The sequence below is a fragment of the Mus pahari genome, chromosome 12 (assembly GCF_900095145.1).
Source record: "Mus pahari chromosome 12, PAHARI_EIJ_v1.1, whole genome shotgun sequence".
Classification (NCBI taxonomy): Eukaryota; Metazoa; Chordata; class Mammalia; order Rodentia; family Muridae; genus Mus; species Mus pahari.
In genome coordinates this window covers 62,786,965-62,808,138 of record NC_034601.1, presented here as the reverse complement: position 1 = coordinate 62,808,138, position 21,174 = coordinate 62,786,965, and the positions used below count along the sequence as shown (strand labels likewise).

The 21,174-nt window shown below is 37.6% G+C and overlaps 1 protein-coding gene across 1 annotated transcript in view; it reads right to left on the bottom strand.

The window, feature by feature from the left end:
* Gbe1 (1,4-alpha-glucan branching enzyme 1) overlaps nucleotides 1-21,174 on the bottom strand; it is a 231,774-nt gene that overhangs the window by 48,371 nt on the left and 162,229 nt on the right. Inside the window, exons 10-12 of the mRNA XM_021209248.2 lie at nucleotides 19,029-19,127; nucleotides 14,966-15,076; nucleotides 11,583-11,754 (exon numbers count right to left, since the gene is read on the bottom strand). Of these exons, the coding sequence (XP_021064907.1) occupies nucleotides 11,583-11,754; nucleotides 14,966-15,076; nucleotides 19,029-19,127 (382 nt within the window). The remainder of the gene's footprint in view (nucleotides 1-11,582; nucleotides 11,755-14,965; nucleotides 15,077-19,028; nucleotides 19,128-21,174) is intronic.

The following is a 21,174-nucleotide window of genomic DNA, read 5'->3' as shown; positions in this document are numbered from 1 at the left end:
AGAGAGAAAGAGAGAAAGAAAGAAAGAAAGAAAGAAAGAAAGAAAGAAAGAAAGAAAGAAAGAAAGAAAGAAAGAAAGAAAGAAAGAAAGAAAGAGTCTTTTGGGGAAAAAATATTTTTTTCTCTCCCATATGGAAACAAACCTTGATCCCCCGTGGACAACATTGTCTTATATTACCATTTTCTAGAATGTGTTTTGAAGCATCTGACTTTCTCTTAAGTGCATTCTATGTACCTCTTTGCTTTTTACTACTCAGAATCTCTTATGTCCTGGCTCATCTGGGCAAAAATAGCTGTTTTGCGTGACGGCTCGTTTGAAATCTGGTCACTGGTGATCGTGACACTACAATTCAAGCATTTGTTTCTTCCTTCCTCCAAAATTCCTTGTTTCCCCCAATGACTTCCTCGTGTTTAGGCACTGCTGATCCTCTGGGTCTTGCTCTATGCCATCATTTATTCTTGGGCGACAGGTATTTTGGGTTTGATCTTGCCTCATGGCTGTCATGGTTCTAGCTGTTGGTAGTTACAACCTGATTACACTTCTTGGCCTTCATAGTCTCTGACTTCAACTATTTACCATTTGCGTTTGAATGGGGATTCAAGGCTGGGTGTCTAGAATTGAGAGCCCTTGCTTACACAATAATCTGACTCCCCAACACTTTTTCCCTGATGGTAAGGGGTACTGCCAGTTCATGGCTACCTAAGCCCAGACCTTAATTACTGTTAGTCATATTTCCAAGCCAGTAGCTATGCTGACTGATTCATGGTTCCTCATGACTCAGAAGTTCTATCTTTGTTCCTCTGTCTCCTCTGATGTCATCCCTGCTCTTAACTCCTCCTAGAACCTCTGAGGCACTTCCTGTGCTCTTTTTGGCCTCGTTCAAGTCATCCTCACCAAACCCAAACTAGATCTCCATCGTTGTCTCATTAGAATTTAAGTTTGAGCATAATGCCTACTTCTCTTGTAGGTCCTGTATCATCTTTATAAATAAAATTCTAGTCACCTTCTAAACTAAATGTTTTTATCATATATTTATTAAACCCCTCAGAGCTCTGAAGGACTAAACCACCAACCAAAGAGTACACAAAGAAGGACTCACGGCTAGAGCTGCGTATGTGGCATCAATGGTAGGGGAGCCCCTTGGTCCTGTGATGGCTGTAAGCCCCAGTGATGACCACGCATAAGGAAATGCCAGGGCAGTGAGGCAGGAGTGGGTGGGTGGGAGAGCACCCTCACAGAAGCAGTAAGGAGGAGTGATTAGATAGGGGGTTTGTGGAGAGGAAGCCAGGAAGGGGGAATAACATCTGAAATGTAAATAAGTAACTTAAGAAATAAAAAAGCAGCTTAAAGTTATACTAATTTCTTTTATGTCTATGAACCACCCCAGAGTACAACCCATCCATCATAATTAGGCCTGTTATCTATCTGAAAAGAGATCTTCTCCATTTTTGCTTCAACTGAGCTGGTCCCTTTCTCATCAGCAATTTTCCATGGAATCTGCTTCCATGAAAAGTGAGGAAGTGTGGAAGTTGCTGTTTCAAATGATGCCTGTGTTACTAACATGGTCTGTTCACACCCACTACTGCAACTCAGAATAAAACTTTGATTCTTGTTTCTTATATTTCCGTCGCACGGGCACTTCTTTCTGCAGCAGTTACCTGAACCATCTCTGCTTTGTAGTACTGATCCACCACCAGGAACAATACAGAAGGGAACACTTAAACATGTTAAAACAAAGGGCACTCTCTCCAGTGAGTCTACAGCACTTGACTTTTAGAAAACGTATATGGCATTTAAAAAAAAAAAAAAAAAAAAAGATGCCTCCACTGCAAATGAATCACTGTTACAAGAAGAGCTTCCAATACAATTTCTATTTGTCTCAAGTCCTGTTGTTCTGTGGGTGACATGGCATATCCAGTTACAGTGGTAGCTGAGAGATCCAAAGTAACTGCCAACTATGTTCATATTTTCTATTCCTAAGAATCCTTAAATAAAATCATATGTGGAGTCCCTTCATTCTCACAGTAATTCTCTAAAGGAACCTTGCCACTAGATTTTAAGTTTTCACAAAGTAGGGTATTCAATGAAACTGGCAAGGATGTATTTTGGCAGCTGCAGAACTGAAAGTATTTTTTCTTTTTGGTCTCTGCTCTTCAAGGTGATTTGAGAAATTCTTTGACATCTTTGATACCTTTCTTGTATACCTCTTTGTGAGGTTGGCTTCCTACATGTAATGGCGAATGACCATATTCATGCCAATGGTTAGTGGCCCTCTGGAGGAGTTTCCACCAACAATGCCTCTCTCAGTTGTGTTAGCCATCTTGCCCTTCACTATGAGGTGCAGATATGGAATCTCCTGACTTTATCCATGTCAGAGGACAGCTGTTGATGGGAGATGAGGTCCTGGCATGTGATTGTGATGGTGGCTCCAGGGAGACCGAAGAACCAAGAGTCTCGGAGCTCTTGGACAGAAGCGGGTGAGTGGAAAATTAGAAAGCTCTTTTACATTTATTTCACAAAGCAGGACAAAACCTGAAAGACTGTCTTCTGATCATTTTAACCTTGTCTACTTTTCACAATTTTTGATGCACTTTTAACTTATAAATTTCTCTGTCTCTCTCTGTCTCTCTGTCTCTCTGTCTTTCTCTGTCTCTGTCTCTGTCTCTGTCTCTGTCTCTGTCTCTGTGTTTTTTGTGGGCCTGTGTGGTAGAGGTCAGGCTTGTGACAATCAGAAGAACTTACAGAAATTACTTTTTCTTCTTCTGTTATGTGGGTTGTTGGAGTTATAAGACAGGTAATTGGGCTTGTGGCAATCACCTTTACTTGCTGAGTTATCACTAAAGTCTCCATATTAACAACTTTGTATGTGTGTGTGTGCATGTGTGTGTGTGTGTGTGTGCGTGTGTGTGTGTGTGTGTGTGTGTGTGGCATTATTCACTTGCACTTTCATGTTTTGTATTAGTGATCTGCAATTTAAGCCTGTTATTTCTAAAAGAAATTAATACTAGGATTTCTGACAAGTGTTGTGTCTCAAAACTTTAGTTGGACATACTGGCTCACATTTTTAAATGCAGCACTGTGGAGGCATGAGCAGTAAGATCTCTGTGACATCAGTCAGGTCTGTATATGGTGTTCTAACATAGCCAGGACGACTTCAAACTCTCTATCTCAAAAGGAAAAAAAAAAGACCAAAGTAAATAACTGTATAGACATGTAATGAATGAAAGTATCAGATCTCAACTAACTCCCACTCAGGGTTACTTAGCATTGCACAGGAAAAAAGTGAGTGCAAGCATGGTTCTGAAAGATTCTAGATGCTCTCAGTACGGCTCCTTGGTTTTCAGAGAAGATACCCCTGCATTCCCATGGAGGACTTCCAGTGAATGGACAGGATCTATCCTCAGTAGCCATAATTCCAAAGAGCCAGAGAAATGTACTTTGTGCCTACTTAAGATGCTGGAGTGTAAACGGAGAAGTCACTTCTGGCCACAGCTCCCAGCACCCAAAGCACGTAAAAAGCTCTTTCAAGAACTCATTTCTCATCTAGAAAACAATAGGTATTTCTGTTCATTACTTATTTTTTTATTAGGCAAAACAAGTAAATTTTCAACACTAAAATCCAAATGTTACTAGGCACTCAGTTACAGTGATAAATTCTAATTAAATTCAGAAATAAAGCATTCAACTGGAAAGAAATGTTAAAATATGTAACTGAGACTTATCCTACAAAAACTATCATGTGGAAGATTTGTTCTTCTTTTTCAACATACTGCTGTGACCAGCAAACGTAGCACCCATGGCAAGCATTCACTTCTGTTCAAAGAATAACCATTCCACACCAAATTGGGACCCAAGAGTTAGAACTCTTCTGTTGTGGTTTGACTATAAACTGTTACCCATGGGTGGATGTATGTGAGCAGTTGGTCCTCAGGTGGTCACCATGCTGTCCTTGAAGGTTACAGAGCCTATAGGAGGGTGAACCTTTGACTTTGGGGTTTTCTAGCTCACCCTATTTTCTCTTCCATTTCTTCTTCCCCCTCCCTCTCACTCTCCCTACCTCTCCCTCTTCCCCCTCTCCCTCCATCTCCCTCTCCCCTTCCTTCTCCCCCTCCCCCTTCTCTCTCTCTTATGTATATGTGCACATGCAAAACCTTTCTGCTTCATGTATGCATATGAAAATGTGATTAGCCAAGTTCTGGTTCCTAACCCCATTCTTTCCTTGACAGTTGTCAAGACTTTGCCATCCTGAGGACTGTCCCTTTGAGGCTGTAAGCCAAAATAAACCCTTTCTACTCTGAGCTGCTGTGTGCCAGTGTATTCTATTACAGCTGCTGCAGAAAAAGCAACTAGACATAAAAAGGATGTTGGGAACAATGTTTTCAAAAGCACCTAAGTCTTGAATATAGGAGACTTCCAACTGCACCAACACTAGATTTAACTTCAAACTTCAGTCAGCAGGGGTTTCTAAAAATACTATAAATACAACCCGTAAAATCATAAAACTGGATATGTCAACTTGTCTATATATGGGAAATTTTGAAGAAAAAACAAAATCCACAATTCTTGTTTTTCAGAATGTTCTATGAAAAGGAATGTTTTTAAAGGTAGGTATTAGATTTCTATATTCAAAACAGTATATAATCAGTAAATAAGCTATTTAACAGAAAAGCCATCCAATAATTTGATACAATGTAAAATAGAAGAAAGACAGGGTAAATTGTAGGGTAGAGTCACTGTCTCAGGTAGTGTTTTACTGCTGTGAACAGAAACCATGACCAAGGCAATTCTTATAAGGATGACATTTAATTGGGGATGGCTTATAGGTTCAGAGATTCAGTCCATTATCATCATGGTGGGAGCATGGCAGCATCCTGACAGATGTGGGTCTAGAGGATCTGAGAGTTCCGACTCTTGTTCTGAAGAAGGCAGCTAGTAGAGGACTAACTTCGAGGCAGGTAGGACGATATCAAGACCTATACCCACAGTGACACACCTACTCCAAGAAGGCTAAACTTCCTAATAATGCCAATTCCTGGGCCAACCATATGCAAATCATCAAAGTCATGGAAACAAAGCAGAAATTTGGGAGTTGACAACTAGCTGTTTGTTTGTTTGTTTGTTTGTTTGTTTTTTTCAGAAGTCTTTGCACATGGGCCCCTTGTTCATATTTTAGGTTGGTTTATTTCTTGCTTTCCTTTTCTATATCAAAAAGGGCAGAGATTGAACAAAGATTCAACAAATGTAACTTTTATGAATTAATTATTTGAGAAGGAACAAGTCAATAAGCCCACTTGATCCCAGATTTTGTTGGGTTCCAATTACGCATGAGTTATTCAATATCCTGGGAAATCCATGTTTTACGTAGACAGCACAAATTTTGAGCTTCCCGGATCACCTTGACATATTACATTGGTAAATCCTGCTGGCTCTGTTGATTTTACTTTGCCAGATCATGTGTTTTGTACTTGCTGGTGGTGGTGGTTTTGTTTTATGAAACATTTGAATTATTTATGCTCTGAGGTAGATCCAGCGATCACACGCCCCATTAAAATTTCAAATCAAATGAAGGTGTACTCATTTAACAATCAGTCTTCCGTAAGGCTAGACACCCTGTAAGGAAGAAGTAAATGAACAGGGAGAGAGCCAGCTCTGTGACAAGAGCAGAGCTTCCTCAGATCTGAGGTTTCAGAACTAGTCCAACATGACAGTCTCGAGGTGACTCCTGTCGCCCTGCATCTCCGTGTCTACAGATGGTGAAGCTAAGGATAAAGTCAAACCAGGGACAATCAAGGCAAGACCCTTTAAAGGCAAACCCATTGAAAAACAAAAATGTAGTTTCCATCAAAACAAACAAACAAACAAAACCCGAAAGACAAAAATAAACAAAACCCCTAAGTGTTGTTGAAAAAAACAAACAAACAAAAAAAAACAAAAAGGCTTTCATAAAGCTATGAGATATGGTTGTTTAAGTGAAGAAAATATTTGATAATACAACTATTTGGTATTACAAACACATTCTAAACTAGAAAGTGTTTTTATATGAAAAATCGCTACCGACTCAATGCTAACATTTTTACCATAAAATTGATACTTAAGACACTTTGCATTCTCATTATTACTTTCTGATTAATGATTAAATATTTCTAGCTCCTTCCATTGTCTTCTGCAGATTCTTTATGGATTCTGGAGGTCAAAACTAAGCTCTACATTCTAGTATAATAAGCATTTTAAACTACTGACTGATCTCCAGCCCATACCTTTTTTTTCTTCTTTACTATTAAATTTGGCTTAAAGCAGTAGCAGCAGCAGCAGCAGCAACAACAACAACAACAGGAAAATCCTTTTGTCTAAACTTTTTTTTTCCCCATTTCTTTTTTTTTTTTTTTTTTTGGTTTTGGTTTTGGTTTTTTGAGATAGGGTTTCTCTGTGTAGCCCTGGCTGTCCTGGAACTCACTCTGTAGACCACGCTGGACTTGAACTCAGAAATCCACCTGCCTCTGCCTCCCAAGTGCTGGTATTAAAGGCGTGTGCCACCACTGCCCGGCTGTTTCCCATTTCTTTACTTTACATTTAATGTTACATATGAACTCTAATTTCAAAAGAGCCCTCAACTGCATCAGGCATCGTATCACTCTGATTTTAGCATGGCTTTCCTGAATCCTCCTAGTCCAAATGGTTTTGATAGAAGAAGCTCAAAAACCAAAGTCTCCTAACTAAGCTTGATTTCTGCCGCCTGCTGGATGCAGCATCCTCTGGTTACCTTGCAGCGCCTGTAGTGCATAGCCACATATGAAGATACTTTGAAGATGAACCTGCAAAGAGGCAAAGAGCCAATTTGTCCTCTTATGCCTGTACATTGAGTTTATGAATGTGCGTGTGTGTGTGTGTGTGTGTGTGTGTGTGTGTGTGTGTGTGAGAGAGAGAGAGAGAGAGAGAGAGAGAGAGAGAGAGAGAGAGAGAGAGANGTGTGTGTGTGTGTGTGTGTGTGTGTGTGTGTGTGTGTGAGAGAGAGAGAGAGAGAGAGAGAGAGAGAGAGAGAGAGAGAGAGAGAGAGAGATCACATAAATAGCGTGTATAAATACACCACAAAAATATATTAAATTTGTTTTGGTGTTGTATATGATGGTATCCTATAGACACATAGATATCACCGAAAAGATACTTAAGACATGCTAACACATCAGCACAATCTGTCAGTAAATTTAAATAAAAAAGGTAAACGCTGATTTCCTTATACATAGATCTAAGGTTGTCTTAGTTGATATATTCATTACCCATTGTATATGAGAAAGGTAATATTTACACTTGATATTTCTGACTACAGAAATGTTTAAATATATTATACAATACAAACTGGGAAAAGCTGAATGGCTTCCTAACAAATAATGATTACCATTTCTTTTTATGTAGATTGTCAGAAAATAGCAGGCTTGGAGACCATTGAAAATAAATATCTCCTTCATGATCAACTCTGGGCTGAACCTCCTACCTGTGATAACAAACTAAGGTTAAAGAAGAAAAGCTATCTTCACTGTCCCTCCTTAAGAATTAAGATAGCACATAAGAGGAGGAAATAGAGGGGTTGGTTGAAGCCCTTTAAGGAAAATTATCTCCTTTTGGTAATAGGTGGTGATTATATAGATTTATTCATTTAATTTTAGATGTATTTCTTGATTGATTGATTTGCATTTTATGTGCATGTATGTGGGGGAGGGTACATATATGTATAGCACATGTTCATAGTAGCATAAGAAGATTAGAAGAGAACACGCCCACAGTTACAGGGAGTTTCGAATTGCGACTTGGTTTCTGAGCACGGGAACAAGTCCTCTGTAAAATGTCCCAGGCACTGCTCTTTATGCTAGGCCATCTTTCCAGCTCTCTCCATTATTGATATTTTTTTAAATCTAGTCAGTTGTATGATAGTTTTTATTACCTACAGGTATATGGCCTGCATTCCCTCTCTGGCTAGATGGGAGGCATTCTTACCTGCCTCATAGATTACATGATCACAAAGATATTCTACCCCAAATGAGCTTCTCAGTCACCTTGACAGGCAGATATTGCTCAGGAAAGTTGTCTATTATAGTGACTTCAAGAAACATGATATACCTGAATACATGCTAAAAGACTGGTTGAAAACTCTCTTTTGCAAGATATGAAGATGTACCCCCACGATCCACTCCCAGGATTCAACGTCCTACAGAACCTCCTGGCGAAGCGTGAACTCAAAAAAAAAAAAAAAAAAGTATAAGATTTTTCTTTTCCAGATATTGGCAAAAATACTAAGCTCTTTTGCTTGAAATCCCAAGCATCCTTGTTCTCTCAGCATCCACTTACCTCCACGGAACTACACATGGACTGGTTGAGTCTGCCTGTATTCCTGACCTCTATTTCAGAAGTCCCACTCTCTCCTCTTTCTCTGACCTATCCCTCTCTCCTCCTGTGGCTAAGATCTCCAGTTCTTCTGTTCCCTTCCACTGGTCTCTAACCTCCAAATTGTCCTTCAGATTCCTTCTAAGTCTATTTCCAAATTTATCTGAGACTGTGAACTGGCATGAGTCCCTGTTCTCAGTTACAATCTGATATATTAAAATATAAATGGATTGAAAACCTTAAAGCTACTTATACTAATCAATGGGTCTTTGAAAAAGATTCTTTAAAAACTACCCCTATATAGAATTAAAATATTATTTAGGACCCATACACTTACTAGAATAACTAATAATAGCTAAGTTGAATATGCTTGCATGTGTGAAAAGATATGCATTAAATATTTTCACCCCACTCCACCCCAGACAAGCCCTGTGAGACAGGCACATTACCATGAAGAACTGACTGCAGAGAATTAAGATTTCTGGTTCCCATTCATACTTACAAACACCTAGAAGATTTAATTCAAACAGATCTTTTTTACCCTCTGTGCTGCTATTCAGTCATTTGCCACACACTTATGGTTAATCTACAAATTGAGCTAAGTATAATTACCTTGTAATATTCTCAAGTTGAATACCATGAGAATGAAGAAGGGCCCAGCTGTGGCCACTTCCTAGTTATACAACATTAAACATGTCCCTTTAGTGCACAGAGCTGGGATAACAGCAGCTGCCATTGGGATGAAGTCCAATTTAGTATTCACCTAACTAACCTCTGTGCCCAGATTGCTTGTGAACTAAGATTTGGCAGAAAAAGAAAAGAAGGAGACAGAAAAAGTGACATACTTCATTTTATTAACAGTTAATGGCAATTCTTTTGTAATTGATGACACAATATTTCTTTGAAACCCTAATCTAGAAACATTGTATCCAGAACGAAATGAAAAGCAAGTCAGCCAATGTGGTATTTTCTAGGATTCTGCAGACAGAGCTGAATGGTAGGAAAGTGGAGCACATATCCACATGTTCAAAGGTTGTGGAATCATTTTACATTTTGTGTTCACTGGCTTGAATATTTTCCTAAGAATAAATACTCGTTCCTCTGCCTCAACTCCTCCCAGGCCCCTCCTACATCCCTAACCTGCCAATGGTATGTACTTTGTTTTGCTAAAACAAAATCAAATCAAATCAAAAGAAAACCAGTGAACAAAAAACAATTTACTAAACCCAAAAACCATAAAAAAAACCATGGAATCGTTTAAATAAAAATTACTGCTTTCTAGCTTTACCAGTGGAGAAATAAAAACAAAATCTATAAGATAGAACTGTAAATGACTAAAATATGGATAAACAATTGTATTACTTCCAAATCTAACAGATTTTTCTATAAGTGTTCCAACTAAATGTTAATTTCTTAAGTGTTTCAGAAATTCCTGTGCTTGTGAGAACAAGTTTTCAGAATAAGAACTAATGCTGAACAAACAAAGTGTGACTGAATACCATCCGGAGTGCTGTCTGAGGACAAGGGTGAGAACTCTGTGATCTGATGCACTTGTCCTAGTTTACAGAGAGGAAAGTGCAGTGTGGGGAATCTGGACACTTGCTGAGTACTAAGTTTATCCAAGATGCCACATAACCGAGAGAGTTCAAAAGGTACTTATGTTAAGTCACATGCCAGTGAGTTAAGAACACTAGAACACATGACATAGTGGGACACTTAATAAACACCGTTACTAAGCAGAGGAGACATGAAGGAAAGAGTGTCTTACAGTGCAGTGATCCCAAACAGAGAAAGAATGAACGTCTCAGGGTTCAGATGGGAATGCTGTGGCATTCAAAAATCTGAAACAATGTGTGGTTGGCAGAGCAGAGCAGTGTGTTCTCAAAGTGTGGTCTCAGGCAGGAGACCCGGGGTGACAATGGGGTGTCTGCTCTGTCATTCATGGCTAACAGTTCCCCTAGAGGACACAGAGATACTGAAGGCTTTTAAGGGGTACAGGGACAGGATGACAAAATAAAAAAAATAAGATATTTAAAATTATGATAGCTAGTAAGAAAATATTATATTTAATAAACAATTTTAATCACAAAATTTAAAACTATTAATGATTATGATTTAAAAGCAGAGGAATTCCACACTTAGGTAAGGTACTAGATAGAGGCTTTAAAATGATTCATTAAAAATAGAAGCCACCTGTTTTCAAGAAAAAAGTTAGACTTAATTAAAATTAGAGAAGAGCTCTTGGCCCTATATAAAAGAATAATTTCAAAGTTACATTTCCAATCACACATGTGGTCAAATAATCAACCTTTTAGAAAGGCAAATATTAGAAGCAATTACAGTTGTTTATTTTGTTAAAATTCTCAACTTCATGTACAGAGTTTCCCAGAAGACTAAACACTTGTCTGTCTTAGGTTGAACACAATGTGTTAAAACAAATGTTCTGTAAATATTATGATTAATACTCTAGGTAGAGTATCCCATTGGTATCCCATAGAGTCCATGTCTGCAGAAAGTGCTCTATTCTGAGAAACACTAAGAACAAGGAAGTGATTTGCCTTTGAAATTGTCTGGAGCCCGCCTTCCAACGTACAGCTTGCAAATAAGAGAGGATACTCAAAGTCCTGAGGTTTCATGCAAAATTCACAGAAAGACGGAATAACTCTAACACATAGACACTTATTTTGTGTGGAAAAATAGATCAGGCTCCTAGACATGTTTTGTAGTTTTAGCAATTGCTCTCCAACTGAGATGCCTAAAATCCAAACTCCAAACATTAGGATGTTTGCGGTAGAGCAAACCATAATGAAGCATATTAGTTTTCTTGTTTTATTATTTAACATTCTCCAGGTAATGACCTTCTAACATCTTGTTGCTTTCAACAGTAAGTATTTTGCTCTTCAAAATGTCCCTCAGCCATGACTTTCACTCTTTGTGACAAAGAACTTGTGAGAAACTACCTCAGAGAAAATTCAAACCACTTGCTTAACACATTGATGTTTGACAACTACAACTTAAGTATGCTTAATATAATAAAAGTGCTACAATAAAACCTGAATGAAGAAATTCAAGATAATAATTTTAGGATTTAAAAACAATGTAGCATTCTGATTGACAAAAAAAAAATTAATAAAATTTTAAATAGTCGATTCAAAATAGTCTTCATCATTGACATTAGTGAACATTTATATATAAGACACACTTACCCATGAAATTGAGATAGCCTTCACCACCAAGCCCGTGAGTGATGAGTCGAATCATCTTGTGAAGCTGTATTCCTCGATCAATTACTGGAGTGAAAGGAGCCAGAACGCTCATGTTTGTGTACATCTCAGCATCCATCAACCAAAATGCCAGTGTCTTATCACCAACCAATGCCTGCAAACCAACTCATTGAGGTCAATGTGGGACATAGGTAGTAAGACTAAGTGGCCATAACTTAGGAGTACCTTAAGTACAGGGATACACAGGATAATGAGTGACTCGTTAATGCAGTGGGTAACAGGACAAAAGGACTTTTGAGAACAAGCACGACTCAAGACTAAAGACAGTTAACTCATGAACCCACTCATCGTTAACAGGGCAGTAGTAGTGAAATGTGAGCTATGGGGTCTCAGACTAAGTATATTATTACAAGTTTCATGTTGGAAATACTTAAATGCCTAAGCCTACTAGACCACAAGCTATTTTAACTAGAATGGTTTTTCTGAAAGATGAACACAAGGTGTACAGCACAGATTCCTGAGCAATGTGTCTTTTCTCCTCGTGTTCTTATGTGTAGCTGCTTGCTTGTGTAATCCCTGATTCTGTCAAAGTGTTTTGATGACTGCAGCTTTTCACAGGGGAAGATCATTTTCAAATCACGTGACCCTATGAAAATCCATCCCACTGGGACAATCTTAGATCCTGAATCTAAGGAATCTTATACATACCCATACGTACCTTAATATGTATGGTTATTTTAGATTACTTAGATTTTCTTACACAACTGTATAGTTAAGAATTTATGTAGAAATCATCTAAAGCCTTTTACCATAAATTATATGTATTTGTATTTATCCATTGTATAAGTGCATGTGTTTAAGTGACTTTTTATGAAGTCATTTAACCAGAGCTCATTTGCTTTTGTCATGACACATCTGGTTCACGTTTGTCATGCCTGACATTTTGTTCTCCTTAAAAGAATAGAATAATTCTCGGAAAATCCATATCTCTTCCCAGATAGGTTAAAAAGCTAAAAAATAACTTTCTTTCTTCTTTTTAAAAAAAAAATAGATATTTTCTTTATTTACAGTTCAAATGTTAGCACCTTTCCTAGTTTCCCCTCCAAAAATCCCCAACCCCCTCTCCCCTTACCCCTGCTCCCCAAACCACTCACTCCCACTTCCTGGCCCTAGCATTCCCCTACAATGGGGCACAGAGCCTTCACAGGACCAAGGTCCTTTCCTTCCACTGATGACTTACTAGGCCATCCTCTGCTACATTTGTAGCTAGAGCCATGAATCCTACCATGTGTTTTCTTTGATTGGTGGTTTAGTCCCAGGGAGCTCTGGGAGTACTGGTTAGTTCATACTGTTGTTCCTCCTGTGGGGCTGCAAACCCCTTCAGCTCCTTGGGTACTTTCTCTAGCTCCTTCATTGGGGACCCTTTGCTTCAGAGCAGAGACTGAAGAAATGGCCATTCAGAGACTGCCCCACCTGGGGATCCATCCCATAAACAACCACCAAACCCAGATACTATTGCAGATGCCAACAAGAGCTTGCTGACAAGAGCCTGATAAAGCTGTCTCCTGAGAGGCTCTGCCAGTGCCTGACAAATACAGAAGTGTATGCTCACAGTAATCCATTGGAGAAATAACTTTCATTTTCATTTTTTATTCTAGCCATATGTCTTTTAGTTTATTTATTCAAACATGTACCATTCATGCTACATGTTGGTAATTTACAATGTGCTGAGACTTCTACATGTCTGCACTAAAATAGTTATAATGTATGCATCTGTTTTAGTTTACACTTTTATATGGTTAGTGAGCAGCTCCCCCTCCCCCCTCTCACCCTCCACTCTTCAAGCTGTGGCTCTCTCCTAGTCTGTGTTCTTATACACATATATTTAACCTGTTACATAAATCACAGACCTTATTACTTAAGATCCTAAAGAAAGTTGAAAGATGAAAGATGGCCAATTTGGAAGTTGTGAATTTAGTCTGGGCTTACTCTGCACTTCAACAAATTTCTATTTAAGCTTTAAAATAATAAATATGTTTACGCGAATAATACCTTATTGCAAGTACTTAAATATGTGACAGTGGGGATAAAACGTGAAATTCAGCAAGGGCAACAGTGTTCAAGTTTACTGTACTCACAGGCCACAGAAAGAGGTAGAGTGTGAGGCAGGGATTTTGCCAATGGTCTCTGTGTACATTCTTAACAAGAGCAGAAAACTGAAGAGCTAATATTTATAAAGCATGCCTCCTTCACTACGATAACAAATACATTTATTGCCCCAACTTTCTTAATAATAGATATTCCCAAAAATTTCAGGATATTTATTGCCTTCATTTATAACCAAAAGAATGGAATTTCTATATTTTTGATAAAATGATAAAAAGGATCCAGGCACAGTGAATGAACACCTTGAATTCCAGTACTTGGGGGGCAGAGAAAGACAGAGCACTGTGAGTTTCAGGCCAGCTTGGTGCACACAGTAAGCTCCAAGACAGCTAGATCTACATAGAGAAACCTTGCCACACATACATAGAAGACACTACAATAGCTATAAATTGCTAAATGGTGCCTCCCATCCTGACTTCCTATACTTATTGAAAGTTGTAGGGACAGTGAGAATATTCAAATGTATGCACAAAACGAATGGGAACATACTCTCTGCTTGGCCTAATGCTTGACGGGAATATTGAGCTCAAGGGAACTAAGTTTTCCATGCTGAAATGTGGCTGCACAGAGAACGAGAAACTTGAGTGGGAGCCACTGAGGTGAGGTAAGTGCAAGGCAAAAGGTAAGACTGAAAGAAGCAGCCCTCTCCAAAAGGCAGAAGTTCTATGGTCTTGAATAGAATGCCTAGTGCTGGGAAAGGGAGGGAATGGGTGCTGTGTGAGTGCCTTTGAGTGGCAAACCTCAGCCAATAGAACTAGGTTGACATGTTGATGCTTGCTCTTTGGAAATAGTGCACGCTGCAACCGAGGACAGACTAAAGAGGGACAAGTACCATCAGGGTGATCAATGAGTGGGAGGAGACTTCTGTTTCTGAAGGAAAAGTGTAAAAGAAGAAAAAGTATGTGCAGAAACCTATCACTGTAGATTAAAACCACTACTCTTCTTATGAACAAAATCTCATTTATACTTGCAACTTCAATGTGGCCAACTGTACTGCAACTCAGGAGTATAATTTATAGACCTAAAAAGTGAGTTTCAGATGTTTTCCCAATCTGGATTCATGTATATACATGCATACACAAATATGTTCCAATATCTGTACCTAACTATAACTGCTTGTAGTTAGAGATGCAACAAAATACAAAGAATAAGATAACTATTGACATAGAAGAATAATGGCTTTATCCATATTCATTTACCTGATCATGACTCTCTGCATAAGCCACACATTTTTCAAGGTAGCGTCGATTGGTGAGAGTATATACTATATTGCCCATATTCCAGTCTTCATCTTTAAATTCCTTAAGTAACTACATACAAGAGAGAAAATCAACTTCTAAAATGACACAGACATTTGCACACATAAGCTTCAATCTGAAGGCATACATATTATTTCTAAACCATATAGACAGAATGAATGATATCTTTTTTTTTTTTTTGGTTTTTCTAGACAGGGTTTCCCTGTATAGCCCTGGCTGTCCTGAAACTCACTTTGTAGACCAGGCTGGCCTCTGCCTCCCAAGTTCTGGGATTAAAGGCGGGCACCACCACGCCCAGCTTGAGTGATATCCTTATTTGTAGTTTTACTGAAAGTAAAACTTAAATCTTCAAATCACCATCAGCAACCAAGAATATTAACGGCAACTGGGGCAGGTAGTCATCTATCCATAAGGTATGAAAAAGACTAAAATGCAAGGCTTCATTCATGTTCTGCTATATGTCAGTCTATAAGGTTTAATTCTGCACATGTAAATGCATAATATACCATGGATATATGTGTATGGGTGATAGGAGTTGTTTTGCGTACGTTTAAATTGTACTTTGAGATCGTTACCACTTTTTTATTACCTGTAATAACTGCAAGAGCATGATGGGCAGTCAATTTTGCTTCTCTTTACTATTAGTTCACGCTACGTTTTCCTGTAACTTTAACACACTAGCAATAACACTCGCTAGATTTTTAGGCTTGAATAAAAATGCCTTACCAGGAACAGCATTTTGTTTCACCCATAAACAATGATAATTAAAACAATTATTCCAGAGTGGAAATGCTAATTATCACAAAATAATTATTATCTTAATAGACCACCCTGATTTTCTTTCCACTTCATTTTCTTCGGCATGGCTTCTGCCCTTTAACCCTGCTGCGATGCCACTGACCTACCTCCGACCTCAGATGGCCAGCTCTTGGGTCAGTAATTGCTCTTTCTTAGATAAATACTTCCTGTACATGACACTGCTGACCCTCTGCCTTTATACGAATTGCTCTCTACTGGAGTCTACCACTGGGTACTTGATGTCTTATCTTTTCCAAGCTCCGTGAATAGCACACATTTTTTTTTTCCCCCTGCCTAGCTTCCCCAAGGGGAAGCTGCTTGAATTTGTGTTCTAAATGTGGCTTCTCTATTATTCAATATACTCTTTCTCCTCAGGCCACCTCTCTGTTCAAAGCATCAAGGAAACTTGCATCTAGGCAAAGCTGCAAGAAGGCCACATGGTTCCTGTTGTCTCTTATTCATGTCTTTGGGTATGTCCTCATCTTGAGGGTTTTGGTATCTCAGAAGAGGATGCTATGATGAATGCAGTCTGAAGATGAGATCATAACTGAGAAATGCAGCTAATTTCCAAAACTGTGGCCAATTGGCAAGTAAATGGAGAGCTCATGAAATTTTTGGTAGCAGAGAAATGTAGCAAAATCTCCAGAGGATTTTGCTATGAGAAAATGCTAATCCAGGAAATTACAAATTAAATCATTCCATGTGTACCACATTCTGTAAAATACACCATAGAGGTGTACATGGATGTCTACAAAGACAGCAAAGGAGTATTTCATCGCTGGACCAATGGAGATGCATTCATTATGGCATTGTACAAATTTATAAATTAGGAAATATGGAAGAACTTATTACCAAGTATATATCAATATATAACTTTATCAACACAAAGAGCATAGGTAAAAAAAAAAAATCTATGTTTATATCTCAAAAATCACACTGAACACTCAGAGGGTTTCTGGTAGGATGAGCAGAGATGAGTTTCAGCAAATATGCATGTTACCTTTATATGAGCGCTTCAGTTATTTAAATCTGATCAGACAAAATCAAACCAGATAGAATGAGTACTCCAAATATTTGTAAATAATTACAAAAAATGGTTAAAATATAATGATATCCTAATCAACTGAGTAGCAAAGACCACAAATGGAATATTACACATATCTTATACAACAAAACCACGACTGGAATCTAGTAGTACTGTCTCATTCGTATCGTTTGAGCAGATGATGATAAAAGCCACATGTATTCTGAAGAGGCTTTCCAACGGGTTTAATTTTTCTTCTGTTTCACTGCTATGTGGAGACAATGACTGTCATCTGCTTATTTAAAAAGAAATGTACACTATTTTTTATGTGTTTGATGTTTTGCGTGTGACATATTCCTGTATACTACATGAATGCACTGCCTGCAGAAGCGGGAAGAGGGTGTTGGATCTCTTGGGACTGGAGCTATAGCTATTCACTCATGAGTCACCACGTGGGTATAGGGAATTGTATCCAGTCCTTTGGAAGAATTTAGCTTTTTCTCCAGGTCCTAATTAGGTTTTTAACAATGCAGCTCAAAAAAACAGAGAAAAGTCACTGTATTCAAAGATTTAACGATATCGTAACTCTCAAGATTTATGAACTAAGGCCACAAATTTGGTGATGCAGAAATACATTTAAGTAGCTGCATATAATAGGAAATGGCAATTGCCTTCAAAGGATTCCTGAATTCAAGATAACCATATCTTAGGCGTTAGATGCTAATCTTTCTATTTGTATAACACTTTGCCTACTCTTGTACACAGGGTTTTAAAAGGTTTAATAGACTAATTTTAAAGACTTAGAGAAAGAAAACACTGTCAACATTGTAAGAAGATTATAACCCACTGTGAGCTATGATCGACTGGGAAATAATAATTCTAGGTTGATCGATACTTTTGATATATTCTTGAACCTAGACAAAGGATGGTGAAGAATTTAATAATAGGTTAAAAAGAAGGATCTAGCACTTATAAAAGAGATAATTCTACACAAAAGATTAGCAGGCTTAAGAAATTTGGGCTGACAACCTTATGCCAAAGGAAGAAATATGAAAAGATAAACATTGTTTGTATACTAACAAACTTAATTCACCTTTCAATGTCCTAAACCACAACAATCATGCAAACTAAGAGACTTTGTAAAATTCTTGTGTGTGGACCTGTTATAGTTTAAAGAATCATTAAGAGGAGTCAAGTTATTACAACCTCAGTATTACAGCTCAGTTTTGCAGAACCTGCCTAGAAGAGCATAAAGGACAGCAAGTGACAATGCCAATAACATCCTTCATAGATCCTGAGTTTTTTGGCATCGCCAAACACTTCTACCACTGTGGTCTGTTGGAAGTAGCTCATCTGCATATAAGGGCTCATCATGAAGTTATAGCTACTCATATAGATGTCTTACTCCTTATATTTACTCAATTCATAATTATAGGCATATGTTCTCAAAGTATGCTTTTCAAACATAAGCTTATATAATACCTTTGGTACTCTAGGAAAACTCATATAAATACACAAACATACACACACACACACACACACACACAGAGGGAGAGAGAGAAAGAGAGAGAGAGAAACATAAAGAGGGAAAGAGAGAGAAAGAGAGAGAAAGTCAGATACAGAGAGACACAGAAAGGAAATAAAGAGAGGGATAGAGGGAACCTAAATTAATTCAATTATTAAATTAAATAAAAGTTCATTGAGAAGAAAACATAGCTACCATCCAGATCACTCCATTTTACTGACTGAGATGTGGTAAGGATTACTGAATAAAGGTATAAGTGTCCCAGATTTGGTAACTGAAAGACCACTTTCTGTAGTAAGTACAAGAAATTAAGTAATTTCTACATCATTAGATGATTATGAATAGGTATAAGTGTTCTGATAAGGTTCAATGTGTTTTAAGTGCAGACTACTACAGTTTCACAAATCTATATTTATAAAGTAAAATTCCACTCAACATTTTATTAATATTAATTTCTCTTGCCTGAATAATAGACATGTGAAAGCTTTGGGATACTTCTTCAAATTTTTGAGAACCACCTTATTAAAAAAAAAACAAGAATAATGCATTTGCAGGAGAATTAATAGTTCATCTTTATCTGTAATTAATGGTCATGATTAATAAATATACTCAACAACAAAAACGCCATATATGATACATGGAGACAAGAATCTTACTTGGATCCATTTATCTGGAATAGCCATTGCCAATCTGTAGTCAAAACCACCTCCTCCCTGGGAAGTTGGAGAACAGAGAGCCGGCATCCCTGATACATCCTAAAATCAAGTACATTAGAATGATCAGTATTCAAACAACTTCGATGACAGAAAAGCTTACGGCAAAGAACTGAAGTTAAGAAATAGAGGCATAGGTTTCTGAGTATTTTAATAAATATAATTATAAAAGCAGATAGAGTGGTAAATTCATATCTTAGTTCTCAATTAGACTTTTGTCTAATGCTTATATTCTAGTACAACATTCGATCTAAAAGGCATTCCCCTCCTTGCATTAGCATCACCCCGAGAACATGTAAAATAGCAAAAGTCTTTTTCAAAAATAGTTTAATGTTTGAGGCTTAAAATAATTTTGTTTTTTTTCTACAGGGTGTACCAAAAACCAAAATTCATATGTAATATATTTGCTATAAATCTCTCGCTATATCTAGCCTTATGAGTACTAGCTCCCGAAGAAATAGACAACACAGCAAATACAGAATAAAGCAGTAGTGTGGCTTCATGGTGGTGGGTTGTACTACACAAGGTCACTGAGATCAGCTCCTGGATGTTTTCATTAGCAGATTCAGAAGCAAAGGCACACAGCGGTGAAGGAATCGAGAAAGATAGGGACTTATTAATGGTAGAGTCATGGTTCAGACATCAAGGCTGTTGACAGAGTGCTTTCACCTGCCATGATACCCCTAGACTAGTGATAAGTAAATATTCATCAAATAGACAAGTGAGCTGAAAAATTGGGTACCTGGATACAGATGTACCAGAAGATATTTTTTGTGATAACAACAGCAATATCCGAGCTAAATACTATCATTATAAATTCAAGCTAGATTTCAAACAAATCCTTGCATCTGTTCAATTTCTGTGGCCAGCCTAACTCTTAATTACCTCTTCCTTAGACTGCACATTTTCAAATGGAGTTTCGTTATCTCCAAAGCCTCTTTACAGTAACAAACAACATCCTATGAGATAATTTTGCTTGTATTTTGTCCTGTAATAAAGTTCAAAATATAATAATAGAAATGTGATTCTAATATTATCTATTATGATTCTAACTCAATGGCATCATAAAACATTAAGCATTTGCTATATACCTTCCAACCCAGTATTCTATTTCCCTACTAGATATTTATAAGATCCACAGTGGAAAAAGTTGCTTTTGCTAGCTAAAAATCTTGCTTAGCAGATAGCACAGAAGAGGTACTCAATAAATATTTGCTGAGTGAAGGACATGAAGTGCTAGGCTATACAAGATGAACAAGGTATCTTTATCCAACCTATCTATATGCATAAATGAGGACATAAATAAACATACCTACACATACCATGAAATGATAATACTTACCAGCCTGTATATGGTAATTGACAAAGGCAGTGGAGGGAGAGACTTACACCTTCCCACCAGTGTCCCATAAATCTTTAAGCTCTATATATTGTGCCTCCTTTTAAATATGTATTCTCTAGGCTTGTGACAAGTTGTGTCATTGTTCAAAGTCTTCAATTTTTATAAAATGACATCATGCTCTGAAATCTGAAATGGCTCAAAAATTACTGTGTTGATAATCTACCCACAGAAAAGCCTAGGGAAAGAAATATTTGACTACTCTGGGCGCTTAACTAATGTATCTCTTCCTTATGGGAGACCAATATAAATAAATTTGTGATATGTTGAGATACAGCCAGGGGGAACTAAAACACTTAACCATAACACTGTATTTCTTCACAGAAATGGAAGCAGGGTAGAGAAAGATCAACATGGCAGACATTTTAAAAGTCATACTTAGCAAAATAGAAGTGATGGTTTTACACATATTGTAGGTATTCAGTTCAATTTGCTGCTAAAAAAAAAATGGGCTGAAAATCTATTAAATATCAAGCTCCTAATTAGATGCTGGGGTTACAGCCAAAATATTTTGTAAAGGGTACACTGTGCTTGAATGATCTGGAAGGATTGCTAGCATCTAGGATTTAAGTCCACCGTAACTTTGCTTGAGAAAACAGCTGTAGAGTCTGTATTAGATGTACCTTTTGAAAAAATAAGGTATAAGAAAAGCATGGGTATCAAATTTGTCACAATCCCTAAGTCAGAATT